This window comes from Takifugu flavidus, unplaced genomic scaffold (genome assembly GCF_003711565.1).
Source record: "Takifugu flavidus isolate HTHZ2018 unplaced genomic scaffold, ASM371156v2 ctg385, whole genome shotgun sequence".
Classification (NCBI taxonomy): domain Eukaryota; kingdom Metazoa; phylum Chordata; class Actinopteri; order Tetraodontiformes; family Tetraodontidae; genus Takifugu; species Takifugu flavidus.
Genome location: NW_026622006.1, coordinates 1 through 24,787, shown reverse-complemented (window position 1 = coordinate 24,787; position 24,787 = coordinate 1). Strand labels below are relative to the sequence as shown.

Here is a 24,787-nt window from a genome sequence, read left to right as displayed (position 1 = left end):
CTGAAAGAGGTCTGTCGGATGGGTTTTTCACTCTCGCACTCCACTAAATTTCACATATTGTTCATGTCTAATTAATCAATCTTTTTCAAATTATACCACTTTATTAGACACCATCACTTTTATTAAAACTTGGTTATTCTTTATTTTTCGAGACTCTATGTAGTCTCGAAGGGGGAAATATGTAGTATCTGACCCGTTCTATGCAGGCTTACATCTGTAAGGCCGTAATGTGTTTAACACCCAGCCTAAGCACCATATTAGGACATGCTCCACATGTGTGTCCGGTGTCTTCTTCCTTTAGGTAATAGGAGCTGCTAAAAGACAACACTGGAGCCTGTGGGCCCCCGGTGATTCTCACTAGGAGGATGTATAGCATGAAGCATCTTCACTATTCCCTTTTTTGGTCATAACTGAACACCAGACCATTGGGTTGACCATACGGTATAGTGTGAGGTCATCAGAAAAGAATGTGTTTACTCGACTCTATAAGAAGGAGGTATCGAGGTAGACACCCCGGAGTTCTTCACCATCGGGACCTCGAAACCTCCCTCGGGCATGCTGCAGTGTCCGATTGATACCTGACTGTTCTCTCCAATAAACATCTTTGATAACCAAGTCGGTGTCTGCGAAGATTCCTTCCTCATCAACACATCTCGGCTACCACCAGGAGAAGATTCACAACAAAATTGGCGTCACGAACAGGATCGGTTGTGGCTGTCGTCTTCTCCATCTGCTTCCTCGGACCCACTCCCGCTCCAAGCCGGCAAGTAAAGTGAACATTTTTCACATATTGGGGTGCTAGTTAGTTCAATTAAGCTTTTGGGGAGTAATTTAGACACACCGTAAAGATAATTGGTGTGGATGTACATTTTTGTGTTGATGTTGGGGAATACTTCTTCTAAATTTTTCAATTTGACCTTTTGTTTTGTGTTTTGAAGATTGAAGTAGTGGCTCTGGAGGAGAGACAGGCCATGAGGTTTATTACACGGCTCATTTCAGCTAAAAAGGACAGCTGATTCTGAATTTATTTTATTCGGTCTGTACACTGTGTTATGTACAGGATTGGCGACAGAGCGCGTGGACACTAGGAATGTGTCGAGATACGGCCAGGAAATGATGTTAAAGTGTTAAAAAGCCGCGGGTTCAGGACAATTTGCCCTAAGTCCTGTGTTTCCTTTGGGAGCACACAGGCCGGTCTCTCTTGAGTGATTGGAAAACTGGGGTTATCTCCGGGTCGGGGGTGTCCTCTCTGACGTGGCTGACGAGTGCGTTTGAAGACACTCTTTTACGGTCAGGGGCCCACTTTTCAGGGTGGTAAATTTAGTGCGGACAGTCGCGTGAAACTGTGGTTTACGGCAGCGGCGCTGGGGCATGCTTAAATAGGTATAAATCTGCATGTGCAGATTGTGTGTATGTGGGGCCTGTGTGTGCGTGAGTCGATTCTGTGTTCTGTTCGTCTCTCTCTCTCTCTCTCTCTTTGTTTAAAGTGATTTTTGGGGGATGTTACCATAGTTGTTGTCAAAATTGGGAATTGATTGAAACTATAAGAAACAAAGGAAAAATCTTTCTGTACCTCAGATAGATTGATTGAGATTTTATCTGAAGTTTGATGAGGACCTAAGGGTGGTCCTGGTAGTGAAGAATATCATATAATTCTGTGCTGAGACAAGGAAACTGGGTGTGATCCAGCAGGACCGCAAGGTCCACATATATACACACACACACACACACACACACACTCACATATACATACATGCTGAAGTAGTGGTGAACAAAGAAAAGTTGAGAAATATAGAAGTTTGTTTTTGCGGATTTCTATGTTTATGTAATATCTCTGAAGAACTTTACTTATAGTGATTTTGAAAAATTATTCATATTCGTTGTTGGTTGATTTGGATCCTTTGGATCTCAGGGTGTGGCTCACAGTCTGCAGCTGTGTGTTGGGCCTGCAACCTGTGGCTAGCTTGGAGCTGGCAAGAACGGATGTTCACTCTCCGACTATCGGAGGTGAACAGGAAGTGGTTCTCGACTTCAAGGGGTGGAGCTAGTTGGCTCCCCCTAGGGGTGATGCGGAGAGTCCCTCCCCACTCAACCCTCTCTCACTTTCTGAAGTGACAGCTTTCATCAGGAGAAGAAAATGAAGCGCACATTTTCTCTCTCCTTTATTGATCAGAGTTTGAGTGTTTGATGTGTGTTGGAATTTAAGAAGAGATATGCTGGGGCACAAATGCAACAGGTTTATCTACTTGGCTGATTATGGTTTATGAATGATTGTTAAATGATTGTTTACTGTTGATGATTGTTTATCATAACAATAACATTAAAAATAACAATAATTTGATAAAAACAATGATAATAACATACTAATTAGAAGTTTGTTGATAATTTATGATAGTGTTCAAGAATTGTGCACTTTTTATTTTGTTAAAGGAGTTTGACAGTTCAGGGATTATTGGATTTTTTCTGTTTCCTTTTTACACTTTTGATGCACCTGAACTTGACTCCAGTAGGGACAGACGAGAGGAGGAATTGATCTGCTGGTGGCGACATAACGGTCTTGCACTAGGCCAGTGAAATTTTATATATACACACACCATAATTGTTTGGACAAACATCTACAGCGATTGTTTTGCAGCTCATTTGGACAGGTTTAGAGTTAGATCAGATTCGTTTGAAAGTTATAAGGAATTTTTTTCTTTTTGCATTTATCAGTTAAACAATTAATAGTTTTGCATTTAAATTAAACATTAAAGTGAAATAAACAAAGCATTTACATATTAAGGTTTGAAATTTATATACCGTACTTTCCTAAGACAACTGCTACAGCAAAATGTCAAAAGTGGAGAGTAAAGCGGTTAAAAACGCATGACCCCAATTGAGGTGGTGCAGAAAAACAATCCCCTTATTAAAGGCCTACCAGAGGCCTCAAAGAAATGGAACAAGCGTTGGCCAGATATTGAACAACCTTGGCCGGTTGAAGGTACCCTCAACCCTGATGTGATTCAAACAATCTATACACTTGTTACCGCCTATAAGGCAAATGAGAAAAAAGGAAAAAGGGGGAAGTCTCGTGCAGAAAAAAGACAGACTGAACTCGCAATGTTGCAACTTTTTGAACAGGAGGGACAGAAGTTGAGATTGGCTGCAAAAAAGAAAAACAAAACAGCCAAAGAAATTATTGAAAGAACCGCAAAACAAACAGCAGCGCTTGTGGAAGAGATTACACTCCTTTCTCTCATACGGCTCCTGTAACAACCCCTCCACCGTATGAGACAGAAACTGAATACACTGACATCTATCCACAACTTCCCGTACTCAGCCAGAAAGGCAAATACAACATTGAAGATGATCACAACCAAAATGTTGAAAGGGAAAGGCAAAAAACAGTCATGCACATTTATCCGACAACTCCAAAATCTAAATCAAGAAAAACACGAGATGATGTCTACAACACACTGCTTCTGGAGGATGATGATGAGAGCGGTACGGATGAAGCCATAGGTGGTTATGATCCCGCCATTAAGCGTGTATTGGCTAAAGCTGAAAAGAGGGGTAATGAATCTAAAAAGAAAGTTAAGTCTGGTCAAGATCTGACCGATGACAGCTCAGGGTCAGACACTGATGAAGACTCAGACGGCAATTGTTCTTCCTCTGAGGAAAGACAACGTTCTTTGAGAAATCTCGAAAGGGGTATCGAACAGTGTCGTTTAGACATTAGCTTGACGGGAACTCCAGAAGCGCAAAAGATGCTAGAAAGAAAATTGGAAGATATGGAAAAACGGCGTAAGTCGTTAAAGAAGGGGAGGCTTTCAAGGCTGATCACTTCTGACTACGCCTTGCGTTCAAAGAAAGACAGCTCTGCTAACAAAATGTTCCCTGTTGTTGTTCGTGGTCAAAATCTTGAGTATAAACCTTGGCAGAACTCCGACATGTCAGATATATTAGAGAAGCTACCTATCCTTCAGGAAGGGGCACACCCCTGGATTTCAAAACTGGAGGAACTTTTGATTGGAACACAACCTGCTGTTGGAGACTTTAAAAGGCTCCTAGCTAATCTCATTGGTGTGTCTGCCATGGAAGACCTTTGCAGAAGGCTGGCATGCCTCGGTTCATGGCAACTGCAGTAAATGACGCTGAAGAGGTCAGTTTTGGGGGGCGCTGAAAGACGCGTTTCCAACCAACATACATCCTGATAATATCCTCATTGAACCATTGGGTGAACAAGAAAATCCGAGAGCCTACGTTTCAAGAGCTCTACAAACTTGGCGTAATGTCACAGGCAATGATCCCGACACTAATCAAATGGAGCAGTCTATCATTCGAGCTAAAATTCAGAAGGGATTGCCACTGCCGGTGCGTAGTAAAATAGCAGAGGTGGTTGGTCTTGGGAACATGATTAAGAGTGTTTACATTGATCACATTGCTCACCAGGTTGAACTATATCGTAGAAAAGAGCAAGAGCTGAAAAACCAAGATCATGAAACTCTCAGAAAACTTACTCAACTGCAGCTGGTAAACGCAAAGAGAAAAAGCAAGCAGTAGTGATGGAAAGCCAACCTGATCAGTCATCACAAATGCAATCAAACCAAACATCATGTCAATCGTATCAATTTCCATTGGTGACACCTGTTCCACCAGTACCTCAGCAATATTACTTACACTCTGCAGGGTTTTGCTAATGAAACCATAAAAGGCTTTGAACATCTTTCCAACACTCAGAGGAGTCACAGACTTACGTTGTTGAAACATGACATGGCGCTAGATTACATCTTGGCCAAAGAAGGAGGTTTGTGTGTGTCGTTGAACTTGACAGGAGATGCATGTTACACTTTGATTCCAGACAATGGTGACAATGGTGATAACATAACAAGTGTGATTGATGCTTTGAAGAAGATAAGAGATGCGTTTGGTCCTTCTGAAAGCGCAGGAACATCAGCGACGGCTTGGCTTCAGGACAAATTTGGTCCAATGGGAGCTATGTTGGTACAGGTTCTCAGTGCCGTCGTAGTGTCACTAAGTGTGATGTTTTGTTTTTGTACTTTGTCATTAACTTGTGCCAAGGCGATGATATTGCGTTGGATTGGTGTAGTAATGCCTACCGACCAGGTCCAGATGCCACTCTTAAGTGACAAAGCTTTGGCTGATTCAGATGAGGAGGACATTTCTGATGAGATGGTTGATAAATATCCAGTATAATCAGTAATTCAGTATCTAGTGTGACCTTCGAGTCATATCCTTATGTTACTCTTTGCATTTAACGGTGTTTATGTTTTCCTTTCCTCCGTTGTAGTTCCGGTGACAAAGGGGGGAAATGGTTACATAATTTACTTAATTGTGATAATCATGTTTTGATATGTTTGTATTGTATTCTCTCTAATGAAACCAATGTTTTTTTTTGCAAAGATACTGGCACCTCTGTTTTCTGTTTCCAGGACAGTAGTTGGGGAACTACGTTGGGGTGACAACTATGTTGGAATGGACTCAGAAATTCAAAGTGAACTGTGAAAGATGCTGGAGGACCCTGAATGAAGATGGGGAACAATTGAAGATCCTTCATCAGGGGACTGTGAACTACAGATTCGAAAATTACTGTTGATGTGTTTAATGCATATATCTGAAGTTTGTGTTAATAAATTGACTAGGGAAATTTCATTAGTAGGCAGATGCTATGAGAACTCAGTTTTTTCCTTGTTTTGGTATAGGGAAAGGGGTCCTTAGGCAGGGAAAGGTCCAAGGTAAGGTCCGATGGGACGACCAGCCTGATCGTGGACATTTTTGATTTTTTCTGAGTATCTTGTATGTGTTTGCCAAACTCTTCCCTAATATAACCTTTTGCAAATTGGATTGGAGTACCATAGGTGGTCGCCGTCGACAGAGGGACCGTGAGAGAATTTTCCCGTCTAAAGTGTTTTGATGGTTGTAGACTGAAAGAGGTCTGTCGGATGGGTTTTTCACTCTCGCACTCCACTAAATTTCACATATTGTTCATGTCTAATTAATCAATCTTTTTCAAATTATACCACTTTATTAGACACCATCACTTTTATTAAAACTTGGTCATTCTTTATTTTTCGAGACTCTATGTAGTCTCGAAGGGGGGAAATATGTAGTATCTGACCCGTTCTATGCAGGCTTACATCTGTAAGGCCGTAATGTGTTTAACACCCAGCCTAAGCACCATATTAGGACATGCTCCACATGTGTGTCCGGTGTCTTCTTCCTTTAGGTAATAGGAGCTGCTAAAAGACAACACTGGAGCCTGTGGGCCCCCGGTGATTCTCACTAGGAGGATGTATAGCATGAAGCATCTTCACTATTCCCTTTTTTGGTCATAACTGAACACCAGACCATTGGGTTGACCATACGGTATAGTGTGAGGTCATCAGAAAAGAATGTGTTTACTCGACTCTATAAGAAGGAGGTATCGAGGTAGACACCCCGGAGTTCTTCACCATCGGGACCTCGAAACCTCCCTTGGGCATGCTGCAGTTTCCGATTGATACCTGACTGTTCTCTCCAATAAACATCTTTGATAACCAAGTCGGTGTCTGCGAAGATTCCTTCCTCATCAACGCATCTCGGCTACCACCAGGAGAAGATTCACAACAGTTGTGAGGGAACAAACCTGTAAAAGAGCAGCAGGTCAGCGTCCAGATGAGGATGGTGATGAGAGTCATGCTGCTTGTGCTTTCTGCTGTGTTGACTGACAGATCTGAGTCCTGCAGTGTTGAACTAACACCACTATAAACCTTCTCAGATCAGCTGATGATGCAAAGCCTCCTCTCTATGGAAATGACGTCTCTGCTCTCAACACACCGAAGGCACCAGCAGACAAAATCAACACAAACACAGCTTGGATTAAAAGCAACTTTCTTCTTCATGGAACTGAAGAAAAGATTTGACAAATACAGCTGAACATCAACAACAGATGCTGATGTGAGAATGTTTGCATTTTTAAACTGGATTCAGCAGTTTTAGCTTTAAAAAGACAATTTCTTGGAAACTATTGTCGCTGACGTTGTAAAATGTTATTCATTTGAAATAACTTGAAATTGCATTTTTTAAAGCATAAATTAAAATGTAGAATGAGAACATTGTAACTGATCCACATCGGTTTTGATCCTGTAAAGAGACTGATGTGTAAAAGTGATCAAATCGTTCAAATTCAAAGAGAAATTTCAGTTTAAAGCTATTGAAAATGTTGGTGCATTAAATCAACTGGTAATAATCCATTTTTGAGAGAAAAAGATGTGAATTTTCAGTGGGTAGCTGCTTGTTGACAGTGCAGGTTTTTGTACGACCACTTGATGAGTTTGTATCACTGTGGTGGACGTTTGGTGGAGGAACCAAACTCATCGTTGACTGTAAGTAACAGATTTTTATTTGAATCTTTTTCACTTTTACACTTTTAGCAATTTTAAAGGAGACTTTTGCATTTGTCTCTTTTTAATTGTTATTATTTGATACCATCTGAGTCACAACTTTATAAACATCATCATTAATTAAAGATTATATTAAATTGTTTCTTTATGAACTGAAAATAAATAACTGGCTTCTCAATTTTATGTTAATTGTTTTAAATTTTCTGTGGACATGTAACATTTGTAGTTAATTAGACTCAACTTTCATTGCTCAAAACCTTCCTTTAGTAGTTTAATCTCATTATTTTTGGTCATTTTCAACATTCTGACTGTTTAACAATGTAAAAACTGATTTTATTAGATTTTATCCGTAAATGCAACTTTTCTTTGCGTGGACGCTTCATTTATTTTCTCTGTGGTGAAAAGGAAGTGAAACAGACAGATGCCACAGATGTGAAGTGTGTTCTCACCAGTGTTTCACCTGTGTCACGTTAAACTCTCGACTGTATATAAAGAAGTTAAAGAGAAGAAAATCGTCACGCTGTCCAACATTGTCCAAACATGTCAAAATGTCCTCAGTCATCACCAGCTAACGGCTCAGTCAGATTTGATGGTGTCCAAACCTTCACGTCTTTCTGGTCTCTCCCCCAGCGGTGTGGTGGTGTGTCCCACCCTGACCGTCCTCCCCCCCTCCCCAGAGGAGCTGCAGCAGGGCAGTGCCACACTGGTGTGTCTGGCCAGCGGGGGCTCCCCCTCACAGTGGAAGCTGAGCTGGAAGGTGGGGGGCGGCAGCAGCACCACATCGGCCTCACACCAGCCTGGAGGTCCTGGGGAGTGACGGCCGCTTCAGCTGGAGCAGCACCCTGAACCTCCCTGCAGACCAGTGGAAGAAGGTGGACTCAGTGACCTGTGAGGCCAGTCTGAGTGGACAGAGCTCTGTCACTCAAACCCTGGACCCTCACAGCTGCTCAGTCTAGAGGTTCAGCAACACTTCCTGTCTGGAAACCGTGCTGCTTCTGTCCTCAACATCTTGATGGAGCGACACATCTTTTCTGCTCACATATTCCTGCATGAGCGTGACTCTGCTTTCATCTGGACATTTCTCTAACTCACCTCACTCATTTTCTGTCCTCAGATGTGAATTTAAAGTCACAAAATAAACATTTCAATCATTTCAGCCAACATCTCTGTGTTTGTTGTGATTATTGATGTGGAAATCTGATCATCAACCATCTTTACTCCACAGTTGTCTTTAGTTTTTCAGTTATTTTATCAGGTGAAAAATTAAAAAACTCAGACATCATATCACACTTTAAATATCAATTAAGACACTCAGAAGAGATGATTTCAGCTTGTATATTGATCATATCCACTAATATGAACATGAATGTGTTTTTGGGCTGCATTCATTCGTTCCTTCATCAACTTTATTGTAACTTGTGAGTGGACTGAGGTTAGCCTCATTTACAGTTCCGACCAGCATTGACAAAGTACAAAACAAACATTGCAAATAAAATCAGATAAATAAGCAAACACTTTTGTACACAATAAAATACAGAACCAGAAAGAGCAGTAAAGACCAAGCACAGATAGAGGACAGGAAATTAGTGAGTCATGATTCACAGTGACTGAAGTGAACACCTGAGTTGAGCTTGAGAGTTACCTGATGTACCGGGGCATAACCAGAGACAGCAGAACTCCCCTGCTCAGCTCGGATTTTGGGAATTTTCTGTTGCAGCCAGTTCATTCAGTGGGCACTAAAAGTGCTAGTGGACTGAACAATTAATGGAGAGATGTAGTTTGGAGGTTTGCCAGTGAGGGCCGCATAAATGAATAAATCCAGGTGGAAGTCACATCTTTGAGCTGGGGAGGTCCACCCTGCCGAGACAGATACAGGACAGTGACGTGTGGAAGAGGGGCTCCAGTGATAAATCTAAGGGCAGAATGGTGAAGAGCATCTGGTGGTTCAAGACAGGAAGTGGAGGTAGCCATGGAAATTATCATACCATAGTGGAAATGTGAGGAGAGCATGTTCTGCTAGCACGTGAGAAAAACATCTATTTAGTGTTTTTATGCATGCAGGGTGGATTTAAGATGGGAAAAAAATGCTGTCTGTAGAACGCTAAAAGAAGCTTGAAGACATTTTATGGCTGTTTTTAGGCGAGATTGCGATAAAAAGAAAATCTTATACAAACAGTGAAGAGGACAGGGCCTAAAATTGAGCCTTGAGGCACCTCCCTAGTGATGGGTTACCATGATTCAGTTTATTTGGTTGTCGTTGACCTGCATGTGTGTTTCTGTTCTTGCCCTGTTCCCAGGGGGATCTACTTTTGGCCGAAGCACCTTCTTCCTCACCTGCTGCTCTTATCGGTGGATTAGATCTGCACCTTTAAAGACCGCCTCCTTTCTCCACTCATCCCCCGATCATTGTAGGGCCCACTTGGCTCCATTTCTGTGAAAACATTTGAAGTATGAGCTTTTGTTTGCCAGCTTTCCCTCACTTGCCCATGTTTTGTCTGTCTCCAGTTCCAGTCAGCAGCAGCTTCACCTTATTGTTACTGTTTTGTGGGAAATAAAACCGTTAAATCATCCGGTTTGTCTGTGTCTGCATTCCAGTTTAATGTGGGTGAGAGAGAAACCAGTGTTGTTGAACATTTCAAGGATGACTGAGTGATCTACTGAGTCAAAAGCCTGAGAGAGGTTCATGAATATGGAGGTAAAATAACTTCTCTCATCCAGGATAGTTAGAATATTATTAATGATCAAACTGGTGGTGGTGAGAAAACTGTGATGTGGCCTAAAACCAGAGTGATACGGATTTAAAATGGAAGGAGTTTGAGTTGATGCTGATTAGATGTTCTCTGCATTATTTGTTAAATAACAATATCATAAATATTCAGAATAAATGAAGCAAAGTTCATCAAATCTGCACATAGAAGCAGCACTTGAGTAAATGTAATTACTGATTTAATGGTTAATTATTACTAATGATTTTGTATCAGTTGTAACTTGTAATATATCATTCATCTATTAATGATTAAACTGAATATTTGTGTATTTTTCATGGTTATTTTAAAGCTTTTAAACTGATTTGACTTGTGTTTAAATTAATCTGGTTTGTACTTGGTGACTCTGGTGTTGACTGAACCAGTTCTGCTGGTGACTCTTCATCGTCTGCAGCTGCAGCTGCTGTTTTCACTTCAGTCACACTGAGGGAGGTTTTTGTACGGCTCTAAATCACTGTGTGAACACTCCGCTACCATGGTAGCCCAGACAGTAATAATCTCCAGCATCTTCAGCCTGAACACCAGTGATGGTTAGAGTGTACTGAGAACCAGATCTGCTGCCACTGAATCGAGACGGCGTTCCTGTGTTGAGACTTGATACAGAATATATCAGAAGTTTAGGAGCCTGTCCAGGTTTCTGAAGGTACCAGTGAAGACTGCTGCCAATATTTGAGCTTCCTGTGGCGCTGATGCTCACAGACCCTCCAACACTAACAGACTTGAATTTATCAGCCTGAGTCAGAAAGTTGTTGGCAGAAGATTCTAAAATGACAAACAACAAATGTTAAAAAGAGCAGTTGAAAAGAGCCTGGAGGAGCAGTTATGATGTAAAAATGAAATGATTTCAGCCTCCTTGGAAAGAAGAAGAGGATTAAATCAAACAATGTTGAAAAGTCTCACCCTGACTCAGAAAGATGACAGTCAGAATTATTGACACATGGTGATGCTGAAGTTTTCAGTGTGAGAGCGTGAAAAGAGTTCAGACTCTCTGTGACATCAGAACTTTAAACTCTGAGGAGCAACCATGCAGAAAAACATGCAAATGTTCTGCAGAAGACAGAAACTCACCTGTTCTAGTGAAACACAGACACGCATGAGGAGGAGACACTTTACATTTTATTAATTTTTCTTGCTTTTTTCTCCATTTCCAATTAAATTGTACCATTAAATTCTTAAATATATTTTCATCTGATGAAATATAAAACCTGAACAGTTAAATATCTGACAGAAATCTTGTAAATGTCATCAGAATCTTTAATTATTTACCTCACAAACTGTATAAGAACATCTACATCTATTAATTAAAAAAAAAAAGAAATGTGTCAATATTAGTAATTAGTATTGTGGTTTTCTTGGTCCATGAAAATCAGATTCTCTTCTCTTAATAGATCTGCTCCTCCAGAACCTCACGTCTGCACTGCATTCTTCTGCAGAACATCTGCCTGCTCTCTCATTTCCTGAATGTTTCCGCCTCTATTTCCAGTCTCCTTGTGAACTGTTGTGGCTGCCTGAGGTTTGAGGTGCTTCTACCACGTAAAGATGCTTCCCTCTTGTGTTCCCAGACTGAGACTGCACTGCCTGTTTATCTTTACATGGGAGGTGGATTCTTCAGCAGTTTGGTGTATTGTTTCTGTGAATGACTTAAACTGTCCCAGAAGCTCCCCAGACTCCCCAGTAATTCAGTGATCTCGACAAAAGCTCTTCAGATCCAGGTTTAATCAGAATAATTTACATTATTTCAGGCTTATACGCGTGTTTAGGGCCATGAACACATTCAGCAGACCATCTGGCACCGTGTTCCTGTTCTGATGGCATCAAACACAGCAGCAGTGAAAGACTGTGTTCCATCTGGGAAGGAAACATTGTGGTGGCAGAGGTGTGGCTTCAGGTGTGGCGTGCTCAAGGCAGAGGGCAGAGGTGTGACTCAGGTCAGGAAACAGGACATTTGGTTGCAGGAACCAAGACACCGATGTGGCCGTTTCCACTGCTCAATACTGGACTGCAGCACAGTCCAAAACCAGCTGGAAAAACCCCAGTCAGAAGACACAAACGCAACAGGGAAATGTCTCCAGTTTCTCCAGACAAAAATCAGACGATTCTCACTGTAAAAATGCAAATTAAAGGAAAAAACAAAATGTGAGAGAGAAAAACAGATAATACATGTTGCAAATAATGCCACAAAAACAATGAGAAACAGAAACCTTTTAAAAACTAGGCTGTTCAATAAAGGTCCAGTGTCTATTTTCTATTATACATCATCAGAAATCAAATAAAACATATAAACATGCTTCTGATAGTGTATGAACACCACAGCATTCTAGTCACTTAGCAGTAAAACTGTTTTTCCTAAATGTTGATGAAGATCCCTCCTGATGGGACCTGCAGGTGCCCTGGCTGGACGTGACTGGAAAAAGTAAATCGAAATTGTCCGCTGAAAGCCACCGTAGGTTCTGACACTGGACAGGTGTTTCATTCTTGTAATCTGAATCTCCACCAAGGGAAATAATAATAATTGCAAGCTCGGCGCAGTTTTTAAGATGCATAAATGCTGTTTGAGGAGGATTTTATGGTTATTTCAGAGGAGCTTGTGATACAGTATGAGACTGTATCATGTGCGTATAAATGAGATGAGCAGTTATGCATTGAAAATATAATATTTTTACAAATTATGAGGAGGACAAAAACCAAAACCAGTGTTGTTGAACATTTCAAGGATGAATGAGTGATCTACTGAGTCAAAAGCCTGAGAGAGGTTCATGATCATTGAGGTAAAATAACTTCTCTCATCCAGGATAGTTATAATATTGATGATGATTAACTGGTGGTGGTGAGAAAACTGTGATGTGGCCTAAAACCAGAGTGATACGGATTTAAAATGGAACGAGTTTGAGTTGATGCTGATTAGATGTTCTCTGCATTATTTGTTAAATAACAGTATCATAAATATTCAGAATAAATGAAGCAAAGTTCATCAAATCTGCACATAGAAGCAGCACTTGAGTAAATGTAATTACTGATTTAATGGTTAATTATTACTCATAAATTTGTGTCTGTTATAAATTGTAATATATTATCTACATTAAAGGTTTAAGGTTTTGAACTGTTTTGACTTGTGTTTAAATGAATCTGGTTTGTACTTGGTGACTCTGGTGTTGACTGAACCAGTTCTGCTGGTGACTCTTCATCGTCTGCAGCTGCAGCTGCTGTTTTCACTTCAGTCACACTGAGGGAGGTTTTTGTACGGCTCTAAATCACTGTGTGAACACTCCGCTACCAAGGTAGCCCAGACAGTAATAAACTGCTTCATCTTCAGCCTGAACACCAGTGATGGTTAGAGTGTACTGAGAACCAGATCTGCTGCCACTGAATCGAGACGGCGTTCCTGTGTTGAGACTTGATACAGAATATATCAGAAGTTTAGGAGCCTGTCCAGGTTTCTGAAGGTACCAGCTGAGATAGCTGTCAATATTTGAGCTTCCTGTGGCGCTGATGGTCACAGACCCTCCAACACTAACAGACTTGAATTTATCAGCCTGAGTCAGAAAGTTGTTGGCAGAAGATTCTGAAATGACAAACAACAAATGTTAAAAAGAGCAGTTGAAAAGAGCCTGGAGGAGCAGTTATGATGTAAAAATGAAATGATTTCAGCCTCCTTGGAAAGAAGAAGAGGATGAAATCAAACAATGTTGAAAAGTCTCACCCTGACTCAGAAAGATGACAGTCAGAATTATTGACAACATGGTGATGCTGAAGTTTTCAGTGTGAGAGCGTGAAAAGAGTTCAGACTCTCTGTGACATCAGAACTTTAAACTCTGAGGAGCAACCATGCAGAAAAACATGCAAATGTTCTGCAGAAGACAGAAACTCACCTGTTCTAGTGAAACACAGACACGCATGAGAGGAAGTCACACTTTTTCCACTGAGAGTTGAATAAAACCTTTTATTAAGTTAAATTTCTACTTTCTTTCATTAATTATTTCTCATTAACAAGATTATATTCTGACCTGCTGTCAGAGACACAAACATGGAGCTTTCATGACTCCACTGCATTAATGTCATCAAAAATTCTCATTATTGCTGTTTTAGGCTCAAATCTGCTTTGTTTCTCATTGTGTTCCTTATGAAAATGCTGACTCAGCGTGGGTTCCATCTGTTAGAATGAACATGATGTGATCAGTCACGTGTGCCAGAAACTTGCTATTTTATCTTCATTGTCACTGAGTCCACAACAGTCACAAGAAACAAGGATATCAGGAGAAGCACCGATGAATGTCACACTTCATGAAGGAACCTGTGTGGTGTATTTGGACTTTTTCATGAGATTAATCTTGTTCTTCTATAAACATGCAAATTTCTCATGATTACATCAGCAGGTTCTGGCTGTTGATGAGAAATGTTTGACTCTGACTCACTCTGGTTGTTTTGGATCAGTGCAACATGCAGTTTATAGTTTAGATGCTGTAATTGGACCAGCATGAAATCTATAACAGAGAATAAAGAAGAGTTGATCCCTTGTAGTGGGCTCAGGTACCTTCACTTGTTCCTCTGAACTGAAATGTCAATCTTTGCACATGGACAATGGATCACTATAGTTCATGGGAACTGCCTTCAATTGTCTAACATCATTTCAGGAACCACATTATCAGAGTAAGGCTCAGTCAGGGACAAAATAAGAGACTTTGATGCAGCAACAGGCCCATAACAACCCTTCCATTCCTGGGAAAGATCAATGAAAGAGCTGTTTTTCAACTGATCCACTCATTCATGCTTAAAAACATTTTTAAAATATATTTTCAGTCTGGATTTCCCCCAGACCACAGCACTGAGGCTGCACCTGTTAAAGCCTTGACCGACATAGATGTCAAGAGTGATGCATCTAAAACTGCTGTCCTGGTTTTGCTGGACCTCAGTGCTGCATTTGACACAGCTGGAAAAAGTGGCTGGGATGTACTGGTTCTGGACTCAATTGGTTCAAATCTTACTTCCAACACAGGGACACTTTGTCTCAGTTGGTCACTAGAAGTCAGAGAGAGTGACAAAGATCACATGTGGGGTTCCTCAGGGATCCATTCTCGGGCCTCTTCACTGTCTTCAAGCTGCATCTTGCTCAGCTAATAGGAAATCACATCTGTTACTGTTTTATGCAGATGACACACAACTTTATATTTAAATTCATGATGTCCTACAGTCCCTTAGTTGCTCCCAGTAAGTGTATTTAACACCTCAGTTAGTGAGTTAGTGTTAAAACTTTCTCCAGCTCAATGCTGAAGAACAGAAATGATTGTATTTGGCCTCAAGAATGAAAGGTCAAAGATCAGAGCTCCCCTTGACTTGATGCAGCTTCTTCTCAGCCTGTTACCACCTAAAGAACACTGGTAGATTTAAGGGTTCTCTGCCTGGAGAAGACACAGAGAAACTTGTTCATGTTGTCATTTTCAGCAGGTTAGATTATTGTGATGGAATCTTCACACTTGGAATATGATTGTTTATGAATTTGGCTGCACAAATAAACTTGTCAGGATTCTTTTGATAATCCGATCAAACAGTGTTTGAGCCAGTTTGTGTGATTAAAGTAGTTGTCAGTGATGTTTCTGTCAGTTGTGTGTTCACTGGTCTGTGTCAGAGTCTCTTCCTCTTCAGCAGCTGCTGGAACATCTCAGTGTCTCTGCTCTCTGACTGAGGGAGGTTTTTGTTCCACTCTAAATCACTGTGTCCACACTCCTCCACTGTGATAACTCTGACAGTAATAAACTGCTTCATCTTGAGTCTGAACTCCACTGATGGTCAAAGTGAAGTCGGTGCTGCTGCCACTGCCACTAAACCGAGCTGCTGTTCCTGAATGATTTATTATGTGTCTTACTAGCAGCTGTGGAGGCTGTCCAGGTTTCTGTTGATACCAGAACATACAATCACTATTTGATTGTCCATTATAACAATCGCTGTAAACAGCAGGGTTTGTTTTACAGGTGAGAGCGACAGTGGATCCTGGAGTAGATGTGATCACTGCAGGCTGAGTCACAGTCACCTGACCGCTGCATCCTGCAGACAAAAACACATCATTTATCAGCAGAAAGAGAGAGAGAGAAAAGACACAAGGACATCTTTGAGGTTGTGAGGGAACAAACCTGTAAAAGAGCAGCAGGTCAGCGTCCAGATGAGGATGGTGATGAGAGTCATGCTGCTTGTGCTTTCTGCTGTGTTGACTGACAGATCTGAGTCCTGCAGTGTTGAACTAACACCACTATAAACCTTCTCAGATCAGCTGATGATGCAAAGCCTCCTCTCTATGGAAATGATGTCTCTGCTCTCAACACACTGAAGGCACGAGCAGACAAAATCAACACAAACACAGCTTGGATTAAAAGCAACTTTCTTCTTCATGGAACTGAAGAAAAGATTTGACAAATACAGCTGAGCATCAACAACAGATGCTGATGTGAGAATGTTTGCATTTTTAAACTGGATTCAGCAGTTTTAGCTTTAAAAGACAATTTCTTGGTCACTTTTAGAGCTGACTTTGTACAATGTTATTCATTTGAAATAACTTGAAATTGCATTTTTTAAACCATAAATTAAAATGTAGAATGAGAATATTGAACTGATCCACATCAGTTTTGATCCTGTAAAGAGACTGATGTGTAAAAGTGATCAAATCGTTCAAATTCAAAGAGAAATTTCAGTTTAAATCTATTGAAAATGTTGGTGCATTAAATCAGCTGGTAATAATCCATTTTTGAGAGAAAAAGATGTGAATTTTCAGTGGGTAGCTGCTTGTTGACAGTGCAGGAGGTTTTTGTACGACCACTTGATGAGTTTGTATCACTGTGGTTGACGTTTGGTGGAGGAACCAAACTCATCGTATTCTGTAAGTAAATTTATCTTTACTGTTCAAAACATGTCAACAGTTTTTAATTTTAATTTAAGACAAGAACATTATTTTAAAGTCATCATATTTTTATAGATTTTGTTTGTTTGTAGGATTGTTAAGTTTGTATTGTAAAACCTAAATCAGCGAATTTGAAAAAGTTGTTTATATTTCAGTAAAATTAACAGAGACTGTTAATGTTGATTCTTGGAGAATTTCATCTTTTATTTACAATCATAAACTTTATTAGTTGTTAATGTTTGAGAAAGCGTGTCCAAGATCTACTTTCATGATTTTAACGTGTAAAATATTTCACAGTTTCACTGATTTTATTATCTTTAATGATCCAAATCTGAATACGATGTAATTCGATAAATGTAAAATGTGCAGAGATTTTAGTTTGAGTCGATCGTTTGTCGTTTTTAAAGCTGAGAAAGGGAAGTGAAACAGACAGATGTCAAAGTCTGTAACTGAACACACATTTATTTCAAGCCAGTCACTAAAGACGTGAATTATTTACTGCTTTAACTCAATATTAAACAGAGCAAACACTGATTAAGGACGTATGATTGAAGTGTAGCTGTAAATATGTCAGATGCAGTCAGAGTTGACGTGCGTGTCTCTGCTCTCCCTCCAGCCGGCACCATGACCAGACCCTCCGTCTCTCTGCTCTCCCCCTCCTCTGAGCAGCTCCCTGGGGGCTCGGCCACGCTGGCCTGCCTGCTGACCAAGTACTCTCCTCAGGGAGCCCAGGTGAGCTGGGAGGTGGACGGTACGGAGGTGACAGAGGGCGTCCTGACCACCTCAGAGGAGGAGAAGAGCGGAAGCTACAGCAGCTTCAGCACCCTGACCCTGAGCAAGGAGAGCTGGATGAAAGGAGAGAATTACTCCTGCAAGGTCAACCATCATGGCGACGTTCAGAGCCGTCCATCCTCAGGAGCCAGTGTAAAGGCTAGAGGGGCTGGATGAAGCCCAGCACAGGAGCTGTGTGTGTGGGGAGAGCAGGAGGAACACGGCTGCTGCTCTGAGCAAGATGACTTTAAATGTTTGTATTTGTGTGTCAGAGAACAACACGGCTGTCACGTCTGACACAATCACGTGTGTAGCTCAGCAGCTAGATGTGAGAGCGCTAAATCATTGTCATGTTGCTCCTGTTGGTGATGATGATGATGATGATGATGATGTTGCTATTAAAGCTTGAAGTGATGAAGACATTTCTGCTTGGTTGTTTATCTTCACTGATACTATTTTCAAATAAAGCATCACAATCTGGTCATCAACCATCTTTACTCCACATTTGTCTTTAGTTTTTGTCTGTTTTCAACAGGAAAATGTGGAAAACTCAAACAATCATAGTTGAAGAAGAGGAGTAATATCCCAGTGTCAAAATATAATAAAACATGTTCGAAGAGATGGTTACAGCTCGTTGTAGATTGATTTATATTCATGAATATGAACATGAATGTGTTTCATGGCTGATAGGAGTTTATTCCTTTATGATTCTCTTTATTTATTATACAACAGTATCATAACAAATTTGGCATGAATGAAGCAAAGTTCATCAAATCTGCACATAGAAGCAGCGCTTGAGTAAATGTAATTACTGATTTAATGGTTAATATTACTAATGATTTTGTATCAGTTGTAATTTAATATATCATTCATCTATTACTGTTATGTTAAACTGAATATTTGTGTATTTTTCATGGTTATTTTAAAGCTTTTAAACTGATTTGACTTGTGTTTAAATGAATCTGGTTTGTACTTGGTGACTCTGGTGTTGACTGAACCAGTTCTGCTGGTGACTCTCATCGTCTGCAGCTGCAGCTGCTGTTTTCACTTCAGTCACACTGAGGGAGGTTTTTGTACGGCTCTAAATCACTGTGTGAATGTATAGTCACCATGGGCACCCAGACAGTAATAATCTCCAGCATCTTCAGCCTGAACACCAGTGATGGTTAGAGTGTACTGAGAACCAGATCTGCTGCCACTGAATCGAGACGGCGTTCCTGTGTAGAGACTTGATACCCAGTATATCAGAAGTTTAGGAGCCTGTCCAGGTTTTGAAGGTACCAGCTGAGATAGCTGCCAATATCTGAGCTTCCTGTGGCGCTGATGGTCACAGACCCTCCAACACTAACAGACTTGAATTTATCAGCCTGAGTCAGAAAGTTGTTGGCAGAAGATTCTGAAATGACAAACAACAAATGTTAAAAAGAGCAGTTGAAAAGAGCCTGGAGGAGCAGATTATGATGTAAAAATGAAATGATTTCAGCCTCCTTGGAAAGAAGAAGAGGATGAAATCAAACAATGTTGAAAAGTCTCACCCTGACTCAGAAAGATGACAGTCAGAATTATTGACAACATGGTGATGCTGAAGTTTTCAGTGTGAGAGCGTGAAAAGAGTTCAGACTCTCTGTGACATCAGAACTTTAAACTCTGAGGAGCAACCATGCAGAAAAACATGCAAATGTTCTGCAGAAGACAGAAACTCACCTGTTCTAGTGAAACACAGACACGCATGAGGAGGAGTCACACTTTTTCCACTGAGAGTTGAATAAAACCTTTTATTAAGTTAATTTTCTGACTACTGTTGCTTTAATTTTTACTTCTTTCATTAGTTATTTCTCATTAACAAGTTTATATTCTGACCTGCTGTCAGAGACACAAACATGGAGCTTTGACTCCACTGCATTAATGTCATCAAAAATGTCTGATTATTGCTGTTTTAGGCTCAAATCTGCTTTGTTTCTCATTGTGTTCCTTATGAAAATGCTGACTCAGCTTGGGTTCCATCTGTTAGAATGACATGACGTGATCAGTCACATGTGCCAGAAACTTGCTATTTTATCTTCATTGTCACTGAGTCCACAACAATCACAAGAAACAAGGATATCAGGAGAAGCACCGATGAATGTCACCCTTCATGAAGGAACCTGTGTGGTGTATTTGGACTTTTTCATGAGATTAATCTTGTTCTTCTATAAACATGCAAATTTCTCATGATTACATCAGCAGGTTCTGGCTGTGATGAGAAATGTTTGACTCTGACTCACTCTGGTTGTTTTGGATCAGTGCAACATGCAGTTTATAGTTTAGATGCTGTAATTGGACCAGCATGAAATCTATAACAGAGAATAAAGAAGAGTTGATCCCTTGTAGTGGGCTCAAGTATCTTCGCTTGTTCCTCTGAAACTGAAATGTCAATGTCTTTGCACATGGACAATGGATCACTATAGTTCATGGGAACTGCCTCCAATTGTTAACATTGTTTCAGGAACCACATTATCAGACTAAGGCTCAGTCAGGGACAAAATAAGAGACTTTGATGCAGCAACAGGCCCATAACAACCCTTCCATTCCTGGAAAGATCAATGAAAGATCTGTTTTTCAACTGATCCACTCCTTCATGCTTAAAAACATTTTTAAAATATATTTTCAGTCTGGATTTCCCCCAGACCACAGCACTGAGGCTGCACCTGTTAAAGCCTTGACCGACATAGATGTCAAGAGTGATGCATCTAAAACTGCTGTCCTGGTTTTGCTGGACCTCAGTGCTGCATTTGACACAGCTGGAAAAAGTGGCTGGGATGTACAGGTTCTGGACTCAATTGGTTCAAATCTTACTTCCAACACAGGGACACTTTGTCTCAGTTGGTCACTAGAAGTCAGAGTGAACAAAGATCACATGTGGGGTTCCTCAGGGATCCATTCTCGGGCCTCTTCACTGTCTTCAAGCTGCATCTTGCTCAGCTAATAGGAAATCACATCTGTTACTGATTTTATGCAGATGACACACAACTTTATATTTAAAGTCATGATGTGGCTACAGTCCCTTAGTTGCTCCCAGTAAGTGTATTTAACACCTCAGTTAGTGAGTTAGTGTTATTAAACTTTCTCCAGCTCAATGCTGAAGAACAGAAATGATTGTATTTGGCCTCAAGAATGAAAGGTCAAAGATCAGAGCTCCCCTTGACTTGATGCAGCTTCTCTCTCAGCCTGTTACCACCTAAAGAACACTGGTAGATTTAAGGTTCTCTGCCTGGAGAAGACACAGAGAAACTTGTTCATGTTGTCATTTTGAGCTGGTTAGATTGTTTTGATGGGATCTTCACACTTGGAATATGATTGTTTATGAATTTGGCTGCACAAATAAACTTGTCAGGATTCTTTTGATAATCCAATCAAACAGTGTTTGAGCCAGTTTGTGTGATTAAAGTAGTTGTCAGTGATGTTTCTGTCAGTTGTGTGTTCACTGGTCTGTGTCAGAGTCTCTTCCTCTTCAGCAGCTGCTGGAACATCTCAGTGTCTCTGCTCTCTGACTGAGGGAGGTTTTGTTCCACTCTAAATCACTGTGTCCACACTCCTCCATCCACTGATAACTCTGACAGTAATAAACTGCTTCATCTTGAGTCTGAACTCCACTGATGGTCAAAGTGAAGTCGGTGCTGCTGCCACTGCCACTAAACCGAGCTGCTGTTCCTGAATGATTTATTCTGACATGTCTTACTAGCAGCTGTGGAGGCTGTCCAGGTTTCTGTTGAAACCAGAACATACACTCACTATTTGATTGTCCATTATAACAGCTGCCAACAGCAGGATTTGTTTTACAGGTGAGAGCGACAGTGGATCCTGGAGTAGATGTGATCACTGCAGGCTGAGTCACAGTCACCTGACCGCTGCATCCTGCAGACAAAAACACATCATTTATCAGCAGAAAGAGAGGAGAGAAAAGACACAAGGACATATTTGAGGTTGTGAGGGAACAAACCTGTAAAAGAGCAGCAGGTCAGCGTCCAGATGAGGATGGTGATGAGAGTCATGCTGCTTGTGCTTTCTGCTGTGTTGACTGACAGATCTGAGTCCTGCAGTGTTGAACTAACACCACTATAAACCTTCTCAGATCAGCTGATGATGCAAAGCCTCCTCTCTATGGAAATGACGTCTCTGCTCTCAACACACTGAAGGCACGAGCAGACAAAATCAACACAAACACAGCTTGGATTAAAAGCAACTTTCTTCTTCATGGAACTGAAGAAAAGATTTGACAAATACAGCTGAGCATCAACAACAGATGCTGATGTGAGAATGTTTGCATTTTTAAACTGGATTCAGCAGTTTTAGATTTAAAAAGACGATTTCTTGGCCACTTTTGGAGCTGACCTTGTAAAATGTTTTTCATTTGAAATAACTTGAAATTGTATTTTTTAAAGCATAAATTAAAATGTAGAATGAGAATATTGTAACTGATCCACATCAGTTTTGATCATTTAAAGAGACTGATATGTAAAAGTGATCAAATCATTCAAATTAAAAGAGAAATTTCAGTTTGAATCTATTGAAAATGTTGGTGCATTAAATCAGCTGGTAATAATCCATTTTTGAGAGAAAAAGATGTGAATTTTCAGTGGGTAGCTGCTTGTTGACAGTGCAGGAGGTTTTTGTACGACCACTTGATGAGTTTGTATCACTGTGGTACACGTTTGGTGGAGGAACCAAACTCATCGTTGACTGTAAGTAACAGATTTTTATTTGAATCTTTTTCACTTTTACACTTTTAGCAATTTTGAAGGAGACCTTAGCATTTGTCTATTTAATTGTTATTATTTGATACCATCTGAGTCACAACTTTATAAACATCATCATTAATGAAAGATTATATTAAATTGTTTCTTTATGAACTGAAAATAAATAATTTGCTTCTCAATTATAATGTTAATTGTTTTAAATTTTCTTTGGACATCTAACATTTGTAGTTAATTAGACTCAACTTTCATTGCTCAAAACCTTCCTTGAGTAGTTTAATCTCATTATTGTTTGGTCATTTTCAACATTCTGACTGTTTAACAATGTAAAAACTGATTTTGTTAGATTTTATCCGTAAATGCAACTTTTCTTTGCGTGGACGCTTCATTTATTTTCTCTGTGGTGAAAAGGAAGTGAAACAGACAGATGCCACAGATGTGAAGTGTGTTCTCACCAGTGTTTCACCTGTGTCACGTTAAACTCTCGACTGTATATAAAGAAGTTAAAGAGAAGAAAATCGTCACGCTGTCCAACATTGTCCAAACATGTCAAAATGTCCTCAGTCATCACCAGCTAACGGCTCAGTCAGATTTGATGGTGTCCAAACCTTCACGTCTTTCTGGTCTCTCCTCCAGCGGGTGTGGTGCGTCCCACCCTGACCGTCCTCCCCCCCCCCCCAGAGGAGCTGCAGCAGGGCAGTGCCACACTGGTGTGTCTGGCCAGCGGGGGCTCCCCCTCACAGTGGAAGCTGAGCTGGAAGGTGGGGGGCGGCAGCAGCACCACATCGGCCTCACACAGCCTGGAGGTCCTGGGGAGTGACGGCCGCTTCAGCTGGAGCAGCACCCTGAACCTCCCTGCAGACCAGTGGAAGAAGGTGGACTCAGTGACCTGTGAGGCCAGTCTGAGTGGACAGAGCTCTGTCACTCAAAGCCTGGACCCTCACAGCTGCTCAGTCTAGAGGTTCAGCAACACTTCCTGTCTGGAAACCGTGCTGCTTCTGTCCTCAACATCTTGATGGAGCGACACATCTTTTCTGCTCACATATTCCTGCATGAGCGTGACTCTGCTTTCATCTGGACATTTCTCTAACTCACCTCACTCATTTTCTGTCCTCAGATGTGAATTTAAAGTCACAAAAAAAACATTTCAATCATTTCAGCCAACATCTCTGTGTTTGTTGTGATTATTGATGTGGAAAGCTGATCATCAACCATCTTTACTCCACAGTTGTCTTTAGTTTTCTGTTTTTTATCAGGTGAAAATGAAAAAAAACTCAATCATATCACACTTTAAATATCAATTAAGACACTCAGAAGAGATGATTTCAGCTTGTATATTGATCATATCCACTAATATGAACATGAATGTGTTTTTGGGCTGCATTCATTTGTTCCTTCATCAACTTTATTGTAACTTGTGTGTCACGGAGGGGGGTGAACAGGACCCGAACGCAGGCCAGGACACAGTAGTAAAATAGTCACAAGGTTTTATTTACGGGGAATGGGGAGCACACAAGGAAGACGCAGGCAGCCTCCAGGACAGCCGAGCACAGGGAACAGAAGCGGCCCTCCAGGGCCACCGGAAACTCGGGAACCGAAGCAGCCCCCCAGGACAGCCGAGCACAGGGAACAGAAGCGGCCCTCCAGGGCCACCGGAAACTCGGGAACCGAAGCAGTCCTCCAGGACCGCAGAGAACTCGGAACAGAAGCAGTCCTCCAGGACTGCAGAGAACCCAGGAACAGCAGTCCTCCAGGACCGCAGCGACCTCAGCCGAGCACAGGGAACAGAAGCGGCCCTCCAGGGCCACAGGAAACTCGGGAACAGAAGTGCCCTCCAGGGCAACAGGAAACTCGGGAACAGAAGTGGCCCTCCAGGGCAACAGGAAACTCGGGAACAGGAACAGCAGTCCTCCAGGACCGCAGAGAACTCGGAACAGAAGCAGTCCTCCAGGACCGCAGAGAACTCGGAACAGAAGCAGTCCTCCAGGACCGCAGAGAACTCAGGAACAGAAGCAGTCCCCCAGGACCGCAGATCCAACACACGACGGGGGAACCCGAACAAACACCCTCACACGACAAAGGAAGACAAACAGACAGCCTGGAGACCAACAGACACACTGACAAGACTAATAGAACAGCCACACAACACAAACAGACACCCTGGCACTGACAGGCAGGCGCCACCTGCTTAAATAGGCAGCCCAATATAAATTGCCTACAGGTGTGCCTGCCAGCAGTGCCAGCTGTGAA

General features: G+C 41.3%; 3 long non-coding RNA genes and 2 gene segments (V, D, J or C); 3 read left to right on the top strand and 2 right to left on the bottom strand.

The window, feature by feature from the left end:
* Positions 1-8,969: 8,969 nt before the first annotated feature.
* LOC130520447 (uncharacterized) lies at positions 8,970-9,951 on the top strand. The gene is made up of 2 exons (XR_008948844.1): positions 8,970-9,345; positions 9,680-9,951. It is a non-coding gene; the product is annotated as an uncharacterized LOC130520447 (long non-coding RNA).
* Positions 9,952-13,371: 3,420 nt separating this feature from the next.
* Positions 13,372-13,954, bottom strand: LOC130520445 (Ig kappa chain V region 3374-like). The segment is given in 2 exon segments: positions 13,372-13,709; positions 13,848-13,954. Coding segments are annotated over 2 exon segments (351 nt in total).
* Positions 13,955-16,873: 2,919 nt separating this feature from the next.
* On the top strand, positions 16,874-18,226 carry LOC130520446 (Ig lambda-1 chain C region-like; the record flags this gene model as incomplete). The annotated part of the segment is given in 2 exon segments: positions 16,874-17,012; positions 17,650-18,226. Coding segments are annotated over 2 exon segments (471 nt in total), but the record flags the coding sequence as incomplete, so codon positions are not given.
* Positions 18,227-21,486: 3,260 nt separating this feature from the next.
* LOC130520448 (uncharacterized) lies at positions 21,487-22,101 on the bottom strand. The gene is made up of 2 exons (XR_008948845.1): positions 21,784-22,101; positions 21,487-21,698 (listed from the first exon to the last, which is right to left on the bottom strand). It is a non-coding gene; the product is annotated as an uncharacterized LOC130520448 (long non-coding RNA).
* Positions 22,102-22,256: 155 nt separating this feature from the next.
* On the top strand, positions 22,257-23,701 carry LOC130520450 (uncharacterized). Its single transcript, XR_008948846.1, has 2 exons — positions 22,257-22,525; positions 23,174-23,701. It is a non-coding gene; the product is annotated as an uncharacterized LOC130520450 (long non-coding RNA).
* The last annotated feature ends 1,086 nt before the right edge of the window (positions 23,702-24,787 follow it).